Below are 16331 nucleotides of genomic sequence, written 5' to 3'. Positions count from 1 at the left end.
TAGCTGCCCGGACTCCTAGGGCCGAAACCTCAAAAATCTTTTTAAGCTGCAACTCCAATTTGCGATCCTGAAAATCCTTCAGGGCCGTGGCTCCTGTTACCGGGATGGTGGTTTTCTTGGTCACTGCCGAAACTGTGGGGGTCCATCTTAGGGTCCTTAAGGAGGTCCAGCGCTTCCTCCAGAAGCGGGTATAACTTGTCCATAGCCTGACTTACCTTTAAACCAAGGTCTGGAGTGTCTTACTCCTTAAACAAAAGATCTGTAACTGACATATGAAACGGAAAAGATCGAGCTGGACCCCTGAGGCCCACCATCACCGGATCCATAGCTCCAAACCGTGAGTCCTCTGGAGGAACCTCAATGCCCAGCTCCTCCAGAATGGCCAGGATAAGTGGACCTAGCTCATCCCTTCTGAACAGGTGGACCACTTTGGGATCATTGCCCTCCACTAAAGGCATGTCTACTGGCTTGGCCGGCGGGAGCTGGTGATCCTGATCTGCATCCAGTCCCTCACCAGGGGCTTGCGGAGGAGACTCGCCTTCATCCATCCCATCCGTATCTGAACTGTCCACCTGACAGGAAAAGGACCGGAGAGGACATTTGGCCTTGGGGGCTTCTATGCCATTGTGAGACTTGGCACGCTTGTGGAGTGATTAAGCTCCTGTTCCAGCCCCCAGCGATGGCGGGACCTCACGAGGTACCTTATTACCCTGGCTCTTTGCTGCTTTTCATACATTGAAGGCTTTATGCAGCAACAAAACAAAATCATCCGAGAACGAGGAAGACGACTCATCCGAGCCCTTCCACCGTTCCTCCTCTGAGGAAGAGATCTGCGCTGCCTGCAAGTCGCCCCCCCCACAGGGGCAACAGGACGCGGCGAAAGAGGTGGCAGAGAGCTCCCCTCCCCCAGGGCAGCCTTCTCCTGCTCCCTGAACGTTCGCAGTAAGGCTTCAGTACCTGCGCTGAGAAGAAAACTGTCCTGAGGCTGCTGCAGCAATTTTGCCCTCCCAGGGTCCCTGTGTGCTCTAGAGCTGCTGTGATGTGATTTCGCCGGAATTGGCTTCCCTGAAAAGCCTTTCCCCTCCCGACAAGCACCCGGTACAAACTCCGGCCCGAATGCCGCACCATGCGGCATGATCCCCAAGCAAAATTAGGATCGGGGCCCGAAAAAAGAACCAGCGCGACCAAGACAAACCGCCAGGAGCTCTTAGGAACTGAAAAGGACGGTGAAAATGGCGTCGGAAGGAAGGAGGGCCGAAAGAGACCACTAGGCCGGCTCAGAAATTAAATAAATCACCTCAGCGTTGTTTTGTCCTGTGTGATCTTCAGAGGGTGAGTGAACCGGGCTCCCCGGTATCACCCTCAGCCGCGGGCAGTTACAGGGCTCCCAACCCTCTGCTCCAGAGCCCCTGTTACCAGGGGGGATGGTCCCACCAGGACCTAACAAACTCCTAGGAGGCTTAAAGAGATATCTTCTCTGTCTCTCTTTTTTTTTTTTTTTTTTTAAGATTCCTTAAGGAACGAATAACAACAAAACTAAAAACCTAACACTAAACCAAGTCTAAAGGTTTTGCACCTCCACCATCTGCTGGAGACAGAGAAATACTGACAGACTCTAGGTGGCACCTCAGGGGTATAGGACGGAGTCCTTTAAAACTTCTCTGTCTCCATCTGCTGGAGGGGAGGCAAACCCCAGGAGTCTGGACTAATCCAGGTACGTACAGGGAAAATGCATTTTTTTTTTTTAAATCCCCAAGGTTTATCAGCGATTTTAGGGGAATTTTGAAGCCCAGCAGTTTTCTCTGGCTCATACTGAATCTTCATTCGTAACTACACAGGGGTCTGTCAGTATTATGTTATTGTTTATCATACCGGACTGTTTATTACAAAAGGCAAGTGACATTAAGGCGGCCATGTGTAAATCTCATGTACAATATTTTTTCTCTAGTGTGGCATAAAAAAAAATGTAGCTCTAATCCTAGGGCTGGCAATTCTGTTACATGTGTGAACACCTTCCTTCTGATACACTTCTCCCTCTCCATTGCTGGCACTGCATTTTTCAACATTCATGGTGCAGGAAGCAATTCGGGAGATATATGGATTCCTTATCTCATTTACCCCATGCCCCTTTCTTCCTGCAGGTGGATATCTCTTAGGGGGGGGGGGGGAGGGGCAGGAGCAGGGAAACACACCATGCAATCCTCAACCCTGTATTAGGGGTCATGGCCTCACAATGTCATGTGCGCACACATCTCTACTGCACTACCACCTCCCAAGCAGGTAAGGTGTTGAAGGTAGTGAGGGAGGTGGTTGGAACTTAAGCCAAATATTTGTCAACCCCTGTGACCATCTTTCCAGCTGCATTTCTCCTACATATGTGGAGGCTGTGAACCAGGGAAACCAGGACTCAAATCCCCCTGGCTGCTCCTTGTGACCTTGGGCAAGTCACTTCAACCTCCATTGCCTCGGGTACAATCCGAACGGTGAGCCCTCAGGGAACAGGGAAATACCTAACAGCGCTAGAATGCAATCTATTTTGAAGTGGCCGACCAGTCCCACCCCAAGGCAGAATGTAAATAAAAAATTAAACATGTCTCCAGATTTTACATAAACTCTTTCAACTCTGCCATTTTTACCAGAAAATAAACAGAGGATGAGGAAAGACAGATATGCAGCAATTAAATAAGTCTGTAGGCAGTGACTATCAGAGCCTGCAGGAAGCAGCACCGGGCTTAAATTACTACTCGCATATCTAAATACATAAAAGGATGAGAGCTACCCAGTAAATTAAGCAGCCTGCACTCCTGTCTGGCCTAGCCATTGTAATGACAGTACTTGGCCGGGCGCCACATACTAGAGGAATCTGGTGCACATACACACACCCCCCCCCCCGCCCCCCCCACACACCAATTCCCTCAGTCAAGCCTGGGCGAACCGCCAAGGTGGCAGGCTCCAGCCTGGGGAAGAAGGGAAGAGGGTTGCTAATGCAGTGGTGGCCCCCAATCCTCCAGCTCTCAGGTTGGCGAGGGTTCCCCCGGAGCCTCCTGAACATGCTGTCTGGGGAGAGGTGAGTGTTAAAAATGGGAAACAGGGGAGGGGGGAGATGTTTTTAGGAAAGTAGAACACTAATGTTCTACCCTGAGAAAGGCAAATATCTGCATGATTCATTTCTTCTTTGCAAAACATCTTTATTAAAAAGCAGCACTGTAGAGCACATAGAAAGGATTTTAATATATTAAAACCATAATTAATGTGCATTCCTTACAGGGCTCGTGGCAATTTTCTTTAGCGTGTGATTTAGTGGAGACAAGTTTTAAAGATTTACACCTGCAGCAGAGCTATGCTCAGCGGAGAAGAGCTAGAAGGATCTGGCACCCGAAGTCAGCTCAGGGGTGGCAGGGAGGAGAACCCCACCCCCACAAAAAAAAAAAAAATTCCCAAAGCTAAACCAAACATAAATTTAAAAAAAAAAAAAAAATCTTTACTTTAGCATCCAGTCCACGATCTTCTTCTGGGTTCTGAGGTGTGGCAAGGTATACTTCTCCTCTCCATCCTCAAAATACTTCAAGGTGGGGAAGCCCGAGATGTGAAACCTTTCTGCTAATGCCTTGCTAGTAGTGCCATCTATCGCAGCGAGAACACCAGGGCTCTGGGACAGGGAAGAAAGGAAAGAAGACGTTCATGGCTTTAGGAACAAGCGCAACACCGTTTCAGGCCCACTGACATGCCACACCGTTTCAGGTTTTGCTATATATCACAGCTTAAGAGAGGAAAACTGGTTTGGTAAAGCAAGAACACACGAATGTTGGCATTAGAGTAATGAGCCAGGCAGCAGATGGACAACGGCAAGTCTGACAGCTCCTGGGGGGGGGGGGGGGGGGGGAGGAAATGGGGTATCGTACAAGACATCAGCAGGGCTGCAGACCGGGTCCTTATCATATGCTCGATACAGGAAAGGCCTACGCCGTGGGAAGAGCTGGAAATCTGAGTTTTGCAAATATACTGAGTAGTGCTCTAAATACAAGAAAGCTTGCCAAAAAAACCCAAAACAAAAAGCAGATATGGGTGACTCAAAAATGAAAACTTCGCCCCCACCATAGAGACTAAATATGTGAGCTAGTTAAAAAAAAAATAAAATAAAAATGTATTGGTAATATCTAACTGTGCTGGTAGATAAGCCTTTCTTGCCAGGAAAATATCTAAAAAAACGATGTGAATGGTGGTCAAAACTAAGAAAACAAGATACAAAAGGTAGAAAAATGAATGGAATAATTTACATGAAAAGTGAACAAGCGAATTTACGAGATTGCTAAGCCATCACTTAAATCAAAGACGACATAAAATTAAATAGCACTTCTTATCTGTCTTGCTTAATAAATAATAAACAAACACCCAACAGAGCCACGTTTTGGCAAATTGCCTGCATTAGGAATCATGCCTACTGTATGCAGTCTTTACTAGATCAAAGGCATGCACAACAAACACAAATCAACAATTATATAACACTGCAAATAATTACATAACAAAATACAATTGCATCCTACTCAAACCAAGTAACAGGGATTAAAATAAAGTAGCACTTTACCAAACAGAAATGGCCCTTTAGAAAAATGCACGACTGGTACGCGCGTTAAATTACATATATGTACCCGATAAGCACGTACTTTTATGCGGATGCAGGAGAGGCATTCCAGGGCTGCTGTCTGAGTGGGGTTACAACTTACGCAAATGCACATTTTTTTTTATCTTAAAAAGGACGTACACAAATTCTCCCAACAGAAACACGCGCACCACGTCGCTGGCGTGATTGTGCGCGAGTAGTTTGCTGGGATCATTTTCAAAGCGCACTTACGCAGAATGCTATAAAACCACCCCTTTGAAAATGGAGTCATGTGAGCGCTTGCAGTCTGCTGTTGCAACGCTTTCAGTAAATGACAGAAACAATGATCCAACAAAAAACAAAACAAACAAGTTACAGCAGTGGCATATGGACAAAAGTGTAAATCTAGGCCCCCCCCTTCCGCCCTCTCAGCACAAATCATAAGACAAGACCAATGCCAACTATAATGACTACTTAGGAAAGAGATCCAACTGACTGCACCAAAACAAACTAAGCCTAAACCCACAAAGGCCAGAGGTACGCTGGATTGGGATGAAAGACCCCAGCCACCCACCACATTAAGCAACGAAGACCAGTGCTTAGACTTTATACTCGACTTCCAAATTACTACCAAAGTCCAAATCTAAGCAGTAACAAACAGCCCTTTTCCATCTCTGCCATCTCCATCCCCTCCTTGATAATACTGCCTTCACGAGTGCCATTTGGGCCTATGGCCTATGCAATTTCCCACCATTACTACTGATAATGGCACCCCAACACCGCAAAGCATGGAAAGCGTTGGTGTTCCAATCGGATAAGAACATGAAGGTAAGTTTCGAAACAGATCCAAGGAGTTCAGAAATTCCCCTGACTGCACCACCATTATCACAGAGTGCAAAGTTTCCATGAGAAAATGAGTCACCTTCAAATGACAGCTGACCCTCTTGAGATCCAGGATGGGATGAAAGGAGCCCTCCCTTCTTGGGCACAACAAAATAAATAGAATACCGCCACATACTTTCTTGAGACGTAACCCTTAGACTGAGGAGCCTTTGAAACGTAAATTCCACTGCCTGCTTCTTCTGCAGGGGGTGGCAAAGGGACACCATAAACACGACCGGAGTACTGCGAAATTCCAGTGCATACCCTTCTTGTATCACCTCCAGGATCCACTGGTCTGACATGATCTCAACCCACCTCCAATAAAAGAGAGAAACATCCCCCTATTTCCTGCTCCAGACGGTGGGTCAGCAACCTTCATTGAAGGCTCTGGAAGGTCTGCCATCTGAGTCTGCTCCTCTCTTGGGCTGTCAGGAACGAAAGGTCCAAGACCTACCAAAAGGCCGTGTCCGCTGAAAGGTCGTCCCTCTGTACGGACAAAAACGGCTGAAACTCCAGAGACAACCCCTCAAACCAAAGGGGCGCTGTAACTGCTTCTTATCCTTCGGCAACTGAGGAGCCAGAGATTTGCCCCACTTACTGGCCAGTTTCTCCAACACGCTCCCAAACAAGAGTGAGCCTTTAAAGGGCACCTTGATAAGACTGGCTTTGGATGCTACATCAGCTGACCAATTTCGCAACCAAAGTTGACACCTGGCCACTATCACCGAAGCCACTCCTCTGGCCAAGGTCTGGACCAAATCATAGCCTGCGTCTGCTAAAAAGGTGGCAGCAGGTTCCATAACTACTCTGGAATTCCCTCCAGACTCAACCTCCTGAGAGAGAAGCAGACAGATCTCTCGCCACTAAGGCACGTCAGGAGGCAATCTGTAAATTAATTGCCATCCCCTCAAAGGTTTGCTTAAGAACAGCCTCAATCCTTCTATTATGTACCTCCTTCAAGGCTGCTCCACCCTCTAGTCTACGGAGATAGTCATCCACTTAGAAATGGTACATACCAAGGCAACCACTTTGGGAAAATGCAAACGCTTTCTCACAGCCGAATCCAGGGCTACAGGCCTTTCAATGTCCAATCCCCTTTAAAATTTGCCTCTGGAACATCCTGCTCCAGATCATTCAATTCCTGAATGGCATCCATCAGAGGAAAAAAACAAAAGGCTTTACATAAGGAAACCAAAATGGGATTCTTCTTCGGCTCAGACATAGTATCTGAAACAGGAGCATCCAGCTATTTCAAAGTTTGGGAAATCAGAGCCGGCAGTTCGTCTCTATGAAAGAACCACAAAGTGGTTTGATTTAGTTCCAGCCCTGGAGGAATTTCCCCATCTTTCAGGGAATCAGGATCAACCTCATCATCAGTGCCATCTGGATTCCTGTCGGGAAAACCCGCAGGGAGCACTGGTGCTTAAGCATAGGACTGACAGAGGAAAAGCAACTAGCTGAGGGTCCGGGGGGAGGCAGAGGACTGCGCCTGAAGAAAAGCTTGTAAGCCTCGAAAAAGTTGCACCCAAGAAAAAGCAGCCCGGTCCAAACCAGGAGCTGGTTCCACATAACTACTCTCGCCAGGGGAGTAGCCAGCCAAGGAAGAACCAAGATCTGGGGTCCCCTCAGTCAAAGCCATGACCAACCCATCATCAGAATGGGAAGAGCCAGGCTTAGCAAAATCCGAGGAAGACAACTATCCCTGAGCGTCTGAGCAGTGCTGACACAGGTTAGAAGCCAGGTCAGGCTGAGAAGCCCTAATATGACAGGCAACACAAACTGGAAGATGCTCAGGCTTCCTGCTTACTGGCACCATTGCTGAGGTAAGCGGGTGCTGGAACAGTTAGCACTTAAAAAACTGTGCCCAAAAATTAAGCACTTGGAAGACAGCATGGCCAAGCGCAAGTACAACTTGTGCACCCAATTAAGCGAGTAGAAAACTCTGTGCACGTAAAAAGCACGCTCAAAAACTGATCGCACAACACGTGCACACCGATGGCCTATATAGGTCAGCAGCACACGCACAAGAACGCCCATCGCAGCCTACCATGTGGTGTGCAAGAACAAAGCCTTAAGTGTGGGACCTAGCCCATCAGGGGTCATTCAACCCACTCGGCTGCCCAGTTCCCCAACCCAAACAGCAGGAACGAACATCAGTATGGCGCACCAAGAACAGAAACTGGAGGGAGTCTCTGTCTTTGAATCAAGGTAAAACTTTTTTATTTTAAACCTTACCTGAGCTCGGCGCTTACCGGCTGAGAACAGAGATGGTCTCCGGCTGCAGGAGGAGAGGGCATCTGCCATCACCACCGTACTTAGTAGCCTCCAGCACCCGCTGCCTTTCAGCTGAACTAGCAGCTAAGTCCACACCGGGAAACCCAGCTACTGGACCAAGGCACACCTCTTAGGGACCACGGAAATCACCTCAGGATTTCTCAAGTGGGGGAGAGACCTTTAGGTATCACCGCAGGAGAGAGGGGCCTTCTTTTCATGAAATTAGAATTTCAAATTTCTCCTTCCAAAAAACTCGAAGCAATCCCCATAGGGAGATGCTCGTCCACCATCTGCTGGAGACAAGAGAATACAGGCAGGCTGGGGTCACTGCAGGGTTATATATATATACTGTGACGTCAACTTGCTCCGTCTCCATCTGCTGGCAGGGAGCATAAACCTGAGTCCATCTGTCTACATGCTAGGAAAAACAATTTTACATTACACCACTATTGCTGTTACTGATGGTGTAGCTATCCCTACCTTTCCATCTACTTAGATTTACAATGTCTCTGTATACCACTGCTGTAAGATTTTTGAGCTTGTCATTCAACCATCATCTTCTGGAATTGTTACGGTAGCAGACTCCACATAACGCCAGTAAGAAACGAGGAGCCCAATAAGAGGGCAACCAGCTTCTCATCGGACAAAGCAGTTTTGTGAGAGCCTAAAACATGGACTTTGAACGGTAAACAAAAGTACCAATCCCGAAAGTTCAAACTATTATTTTTATTGTCTTGTACATCTTGTCTGTTGTGCACACCTTTGATATAATAAAGATTATTTTAGGTCTGACCCCTGATGAAGGCAATTTGCCAAAGCATGGTCCTGTTGAGTGTTTGTTAATAAATGATGAACAAAGACAAAATAGGAGATACTATTTTATTATTTAATTTTATATGCATACTTAAATTGTCTGATTTAAGTGATGGCTTACAACCTGGTAGATTCATTTTGTTCATTTTTCATTTGTGTTATTCATTCATTTTTTACCTTCATTTTGTTTTCTCATTTTTGGTTACCACTCGCTTTGTTGTTTTTATTCCTGTGTGGGTTGCAGAGCCCCCCTTGTTTTTTCTCCTCTTTTTTTTCTAGCATCTTTAAGCAGTAGCAGGGGCATTTTCCTTAATATATCCGTGGGAGTGAGGACAGGAATAACTGGATAGACTAGATGGGCCAACTGATTGTTTTCACTGACTGTCGGGATGATACAGTAAAGTGCGCTCCAGCAGAGCGCACTGTTAGCCCGCGTTTGGCCGCGCGTTTTCGACGTGCTATTTTTACGCCTTATACAGTAAGGGGTAATAGCGCGTCGGAAAAACGCGTGGCCAACCCCCCTGAAACTAATAGCGCCCGCAACATGCAAATGTTGCCGCACATTTTACTTTCAGAAATTAATGCCTGCCCAAAGGCATATGCGTAAATTTGAGATTTTTGGAAATAAACTTTTGGAAAAAAATTGTGGCAGAGGTTAATGTTGATAATATGCAATAAAGAGAAATATACTCCTTCATTCGAGAAATATAAGTGCACTTGTGATGAAAGATGGCTTCCAACTAAAGTTATGTCGTTTAGTTATAGTATTTTTTGTCAGTTAAATTGAGCGACTTTTTCATTGTCATGCATTTTATCCTGTATTATTGAAGAAAAGAAGAAGCACTCCGACCGTAGAAAGCCATCTTTCATCACAAGTGCACTTACATTTCTCGAATGAAGGAGTATATTTCTCGAATGAAGGAGTATATTTACCCATGTCATATCGAGTAAGTCTAATATTATCTGAATTATGCCATCATGTAGATGTATTTAACATCACTTTAAAAGATTGTATGGTCTCCTACATCATTTTAGGTGTGTTATAGCAGCCAAGACACTTAAGTATTATCCATGCTGAAGAGTGATCCCTGAGGAAGACATCTAATGGGACTAAGACACTTGCCGCATGAAGTTTCATATACAGTACCTTGGCAACATAACAGTGAGTTGGGATCGGTATAACTTTGTGCTCCATTCCAGTATACCATCTTTAACTTTCACTACAGTGATAATTAATATTGAACTGTCAAGATAGCCAAATGAAGTGATTATTTTGGCACCTTGCCTTGCTGGGGTCTCCGATGATTATACAAATATTCTAACACCTACGTGGTTGGAGTTAGAGATCGCTAGTAGCCTATTAGGCAGTTTTGAACCTAATCGAGGCACTATATGAGGTTTCCCCAGTCTGACCATACACAATCTTTTCATATTCGAGCTGAACTTTATTGCATATTATTGATATTTGAAGTGTTTAGCATTACTGGAGTTTATTTTTGAGAGGTTAATGTTGTTGTACATTAAATGACAATAAAAATACTTATATAAAAAAACAAAAAAATAAAATAAAATATAAACACACAGAGCAGAGAGCTAAATTACCTTGCATATGTCCCTCCACACCCATCCTGCCTGACACAGAGCTATATGGTCACCGTATCCATATAGGTTTCCTCTCCCCCTCCCCTCAGTTTCATGAGCTGAGCTGCTGAGGGGTAGCTTATTGCACAGACATTTCAGGTCTATCTTCAGACACAGTCGGCTTACACTGTTAACTTAGACGGGATAAGCAGTGGTGAGGCCGTGCTGCTGAATATACCTAGATAAGTTTAAAATTAGTTGGATAAGATAACCGGCTAACTTTAGACCTGCTCAATAGCAGATACCTTAGTCGGATGCGATGGAATATCGCAACTTATACGGGCTCCTTTTTTTTTTATCCGGCTAGATTTCAACCAGACAACTTAAAATCTAGCCAGATAAGAGGCTTGATGTGCCAAAATTTGCTTTTGAGTATCTACCTCATTTCTATATAGCCAACCATGAGCTAATGCCAGGTTACAATTCTACGCATCCAGAAATTCAGTGGCCGATGGTACATTTTCCCTCCCATTGAGGCAAACTGAATGCCATTTCTTATTTTTATTTTAAACACTTTAAATGAGTTTCGCTAAAATTAAGCAAAAGCAAAAATACTCTGTTTGAAATAGTACACGGTTAATCATTTGGCAAGCTATGAACATTACCAGAAGTCCGTGCTTTGGAGACACTCCGAAGGAAGACCTCCCAGGAAGACGAGAACAGCTAAATCTTTGTAGCAAAAAAAAACCCCACCTCACACAACTCCTCTTCCCGTTAACACAGCACAATCTATGACTTCAGTTATCTAACAGTGAAAAAAAAAAATCATTTTACAAAAATAAGATATAAATGTTCTTACATCTCCAGAGGTATGGAGCAACTCTGCAGCATGTTCATACTCTGGCTTCATCTTCTTACAGTGTCCGCACCCTGTAGCAAAAACACATACAGAAAATTAAGTTTCTTTCTACTACAAATCAAGGTTTCTGCTCTCAGGGTAATCCCTTCCCCTCCAGAGAGAACTAGGAGAGCCAGCAGAACAGAGACCAAATGTGAAAAACTGAGCCGGGAATATAAGATCCCATAGACAGCATCAGCCCAGACCCAAATAAAATATGACAAATGTTATCCCAACCATGCTTCCCCTAAACCAATCGGAAACTCCCAGACAAGAAAAAAAAAACAAACAAAAAAAAATCAAAACACATTTCACATGATGTTCTTTTCTGTAAAAGTTCTCACAGCTCATGTACCCCACTTTACAAACAATCCTGCCGTCAAAGGAAAAGGAATCCCAAAGCAAAATCTCTCATTGAAGGAGGAAAGGGAGGTTCCACGTCGGCTTTCCTGCAAACCAAGACCCCCGATACCAAGCATCCATAACACAGCAATGAGCCCAGGGTCGAAGGAAACGTGAAAAATGTTTCCAGCCCAACCACAAACATGCCTCGGTGGTGGGGAAAACACAAACAGGAGGGCGGTCTCACCATTCATCCTGCTCGCCTGTTCAGTTCCCTACAGATATTCTAGCCCCCCCCCCCATTCTCCACTCATTTCAGCCTTTTTTTCCCCCCTCTGACAGCATCAATCAGAATTGAAAAGTACAAATATTCAGTCGCTGATAATTACAGCACGTGTATCAACAGCTCCCAAAAGCACACTAAGTCAACCCTAGAACCCAGCAGAATTGAGCCAAAATATCTCCAAAATAAACTTCATCTTTCCTAAATAACTAAGAAGTTGAGCACATCCTAGACCGGGGTGAGCAGAGCTGCAGCCCCTGTTCCATTCATGTAAATTGGTTGGGCGCCCTACACATCTGCTTATTTCTCTTAGAGAGATAACTTCTGGATTCCTGGTCTGGCTCATGAACCAGTTACAAGTAATGACACTGCCAGCCAGTATCAGACACTCACACGCTCAATCACAAACAGATTTTTAGATTGCAGAAACTTTATTGGCACATGCACACTGACACCCACAAAGACACACACTCTCTCTCAGACACAAAGACGCACCCACATATTCTCTCATAAAGTGTCTATGGGGATGTGTTCGTCTCTCTCCCTCACCCTCTACGAAAGACAAAAACTGACATACTACTGTTGTACTGCTGCTTACGTGCTCACACATGGGCCGATACAGTACAGTGCGCTCCGGTGGAGCGCACTGTTAACCCACGATTGGACGTGCGTTTGACACGCTAGCGTTACCCCTTATTCAGTAAGGGGTCGAAAACGCGCATCCAACCCCCCCGAACCTAACAGCACCCGCAACATGCAAATGCATGTTGATGGCCCTATTAGGTATTCCCGCGCGATTCAGAAAGGAAAATGTGCAGCCAAGCCGCACATTTTACTTTCAGAAATTAGCACCTACCCAAAGGTAGGCGCTAATTTCTCCGGGCACCGGGAAAGTGCTCAGAAAAGCAGTAAAAACTGCTTTTCTGTGCACCCTCCGACTTAATATCATGGCGATATTAAGTCGGAGGTCCCAAAAGTTACAAAAAGTTAAAAAAATAAAAATTTGAAGTCGGCCCACGGCTTGAAAACCGGACGCTCAATTTTGCCGGCGTCCGGTTTCCGAACCCATGGCTGTCAGTGGGCTCGAGAACAGACGCCAGCAAAATTGAGCGTCGGCTGTCAAACCCGCTGACAGCCGACGCTCTTGTCCAAAAAGAGGCGCTAGGAACTGTGTCCCTAGCGCCTTTTTTTTTTTACCGCCAGCCCTAATTTGAATACTGAATCGTGCGCACAGGAGAGCGGGCGCCCGCTCTCCCACGGACTTTACGGCCCAACAGTGAATGCCCCCAGTCCAGCACTGCTGCATCAAGGTGTAAAGTTCTTGCTTGCAGCCAGCCCCTCCCTTTCCCAATCCCATTCTCTAGGAGATTCGCTGGTTCCAGAGCCAGCTGCTTCTCTCAGAGCTCAGTACAGTCACCTCAGACAGAAGCCTCCCCAACACTGCATAGACACTTCCTCCTGGCTTACTCCCTTCCTTCCTGTGTGTGTAACTTGCCTCCACCTCTCTGCAACCCTCCCACCACTCTAGGGCATACTCATTGACTGCAGACTTTTATGGTTCCCCAGGCTCGGCTCTGCCTACAGACTCCAGGAGAGAGGGGACCAGAAGCAAGCCCTACAGTTCCCTAGGCGTATAAAAAAAGAAAATTAAGCTCTGGCTGAGATTGGGGAGAACCACTAACCCAACGCAGCACAGTTCCAGATGGAATCTGCTTTTCCTTGTAGAGCCAGGGCTGGTGCAAGGGTATTAGGTGTCAAGGGGGAGCCTTACAGCCTTGCACACAAATCCTGGCCTCATCCTTCCCACAAATAATTTAAAAATATGCATTTACAGTAACAGATTTTACATGAAAGAACATTCATTGTTTTAAGGTAAAAATATAATTTTTATCATGTATAAATGTACTGCTATGGTACCAATCAGAAAATTTTGCAAAAAAGACACCTGCAGCCATATGGTATTGGGGCTGTTGTAAAGCATGTCTGCCATCAGAAAGCTTTCAGTAAACTGAATTACAATACAGTAAACCTCTCATATGAAAAGAGCACTAACTGCCAGCACTCAAACAGTAACAGCCAGGCTGCTGGTGCTAACTTTGAAAAAGGAGACAGAGCAGCTTTTAAACTAGAACAAGGGGGAAAGCTGACAGTCACTCAGCAGTGCATGGTTCAGAGGAATGTATCTTTGAAGGATACTAATGAAACAGGAGAGTTAGGACACCCCAACAGAGAGGTTCCAATAAAAGCAAACATAGCCCATGTGCCTAAAAGTAAAGAATCACCTGAGCTAAATAATTTCAAATTGTCACTATGAATTGCACTTTGAAATGTCTGTATGCCAATGCCAGAAGTCTAAGAAGTAAGATGGGAGAGTTAGAGTGTATAGCAGCGAATGATGAGATTGACATAATTGGCATCACAGAGACCTGGTAGAAGGAGGATAACCAATGGGACAGTGCTATATCAGGGTACAAATTATATCGCAATGATAGGGAGGATCAACTTGGTGGGGGTGTGGCACTTTATGTCCGGGAGGGTATAGAGTCCAACAGGATAACGATCATACAAGAGATTAAATGCTCAGTAGAATCTATATGGGTAGAAATCCCATGTGTGTTGGGTAAGAGTATAGTGATAGGAGTATACTACCGTCCTACCTGGCCAAAATGGTCAAACAGATGATGAAATGCTAAGAGAAATCAGGGAAGCTAACCAATTTGGTATTGCAATAATAATTATAGGAGATTTCAATTCTCCCAATATTGACTTGGTAAATGTAACATCAGGACATGCTAGAGACAAAGTTCCTGGATGGAATAAACGACCGCTTCATGGAGCAATTGGTTCAGGAACCAACAAGAGAGGGAGCTATTTTAGATGTAATTCTTAATAGAACACAGGATTTGGTGAGAAAGAGGTAATGGTGGTGGGGCCACTTGGCAATAGTGATCATATCATGATCAAACTTGAACTAATGACTGGAAGGGGGACAATATGTAAATCTACAGCTCTAACACTACATTTTCAAAAGGGAAACTTCCGATAAAATGAGGAAAATAGAAAAAAACTGAAAGGTGCAGCTGCAAAGGTTAAAAGTGTACAACAGGCATGGGAATTGTTTAAAAATTCAATCTTAGAAGCGCAGTCCAGATGTATTCCACATGTTAGGAAAGGTGGAAGGAAGGCAAAACAATTACCGGCATGGTTACAAGGTGAAGTGAAAGAGCCTATTTTATCCAACAAACATCTTTCAAAAATTGGATAAAGGATCCATCTGAAGAAAATAGGAAAAAGCATAAGCATGCCAAGTTAAGTGTACAACATTGATAAGGCAGGCTAAGAGAGAATTTGAAATGAAGTTGGCTATAGAGGCAAAAACTCATAATAAAAACTTTTAAAAATATATCCGAAGCAAGAAACTTCTGAGGGAGGCGGTTGGACTGTTAAATAACCGAGGGGTTAAAAGGGCTCTTAGGGAAGATAAGGCCATTGCAGAAAGACTAAATTAATTCTTTGCTTCTGTGTTTACTAATGAGGATGTTGGGGAGATGGTTTTCAAGAGTGATGAGTTAGATGAACTGAACCAAATCACTGTGAACTTGGAAGATATATAAGGCTAGATTGACAAACTAAAGAGTAGTAAATCACCTGGACCGGATGGGTATGCATCCCAGGGTTCTGAAGGAACTAAAAAATGAAATTTCAAATTTATTAGTAAAAACTTGTAACCTATCATTAAAATCATCCATTGTATCTGAAGACTGGAGGGTGGCCAATGTAACCCCAATATTTCAAAAGGGCTCCAGGTGTGATCCAGGAAATTATAGACTAATGAGCCTGACTTCAGTGTCAGGAAAAATAGTGGAAACTACCCTAAAAATCAAAATCACAGAGCATATAGAAAGGCATGGTTTAATGGATCACAGCATGGATTTACCCAAGGGAATTCTTGCCTCACAAATCTACATTTGTTTGAAGGGGTTAATAAAAATGTGGATAAAGGTGAACCAGTAGTTGGAGTGTATTTGGATTTTCAGAAGGTGTTTGCCAAAGCCCCTCATGAAAGGTTTCTAAGAAAACTAAAAAGTCATGGGATAGGAGGAGATGTCCTTTCGTGCATTACAAACTGTTAAAAGACAGGAAACAGACAGTAGGATTAAATGGTCAATTTTCTCAGTGGAAAAGGGTAAACAGTGGAGTGCCTCAGGGATCTGTAGTTGGAGGTGCTTTTCAATATATTTATAAATGATCTGGAAAGGAATACAATGAGTGAGGTTATCAAATTTGCAGGTGATACAAAATTATTCAGAGTAGTTAAATCACAAGCGGATTGTGATAAGTAGCAGGAGGACCTTGTGAGACTGGAAGATTGAGCATCCAAATGACAGATGAAATTTAATGTGGATAAATGCAAGGTGATGCTTATAGGGAAAAATAACCCTAGCTGTAGTTACACGATGTTAGGTTCCATATTAGGAGCTACCACCCAGGAAAAAGATCTAGGCATCATAGTGGATAATACAGTTAAATAGTCAGCTCAGTGTGCTGCAGCAGTCAAAAAAGCAAACAATGTTAGGAATTGTTAGGAAGGGAATGATAATAAAATGGAAAATGTCATAATGCCTCTGTATCGCACCATGGTGATACTGCACTTTGAG

General features: G+C 44.4%; 1 protein-coding gene across 1 annotated transcript in view; it reads right to left on the bottom strand.

The window, feature by feature from the left end:
• PDIA5 (protein disulfide isomerase family A member 5) overlaps positions 1-16331 on the bottom strand; it is a 316663-nt gene that overhangs the window by 118534 nt on the left and 181798 nt on the right. The window contains exons 12-13 of the mRNA XM_029605221.1: positions 11010-11080; positions 3486-3649 (exon numbers count right to left, since the gene is read on the bottom strand). Of these exons, the coding sequence (XP_029461081.1) occupies positions 3486-3649; positions 11010-11080 (235 nt within the window). The remainder of the gene's footprint in view (positions 1-3485; positions 3650-11009; positions 11081-16331) is intronic.

Source organism: Rhinatrema bivittatum, chromosome 6 (assembly GCF_901001135.1).
Source record: "Rhinatrema bivittatum chromosome 6, aRhiBiv1.1, whole genome shotgun sequence".
NCBI lineage: Eukaryota > Metazoa > Chordata > Amphibia > Gymnophiona > Rhinatrematidae > Rhinatrema > Rhinatrema bivittatum.
The sequence above is the reverse complement of the archived record's forward strand: the minus strand, read 5'-3'. Positions and strand labels throughout refer to the sequence as shown.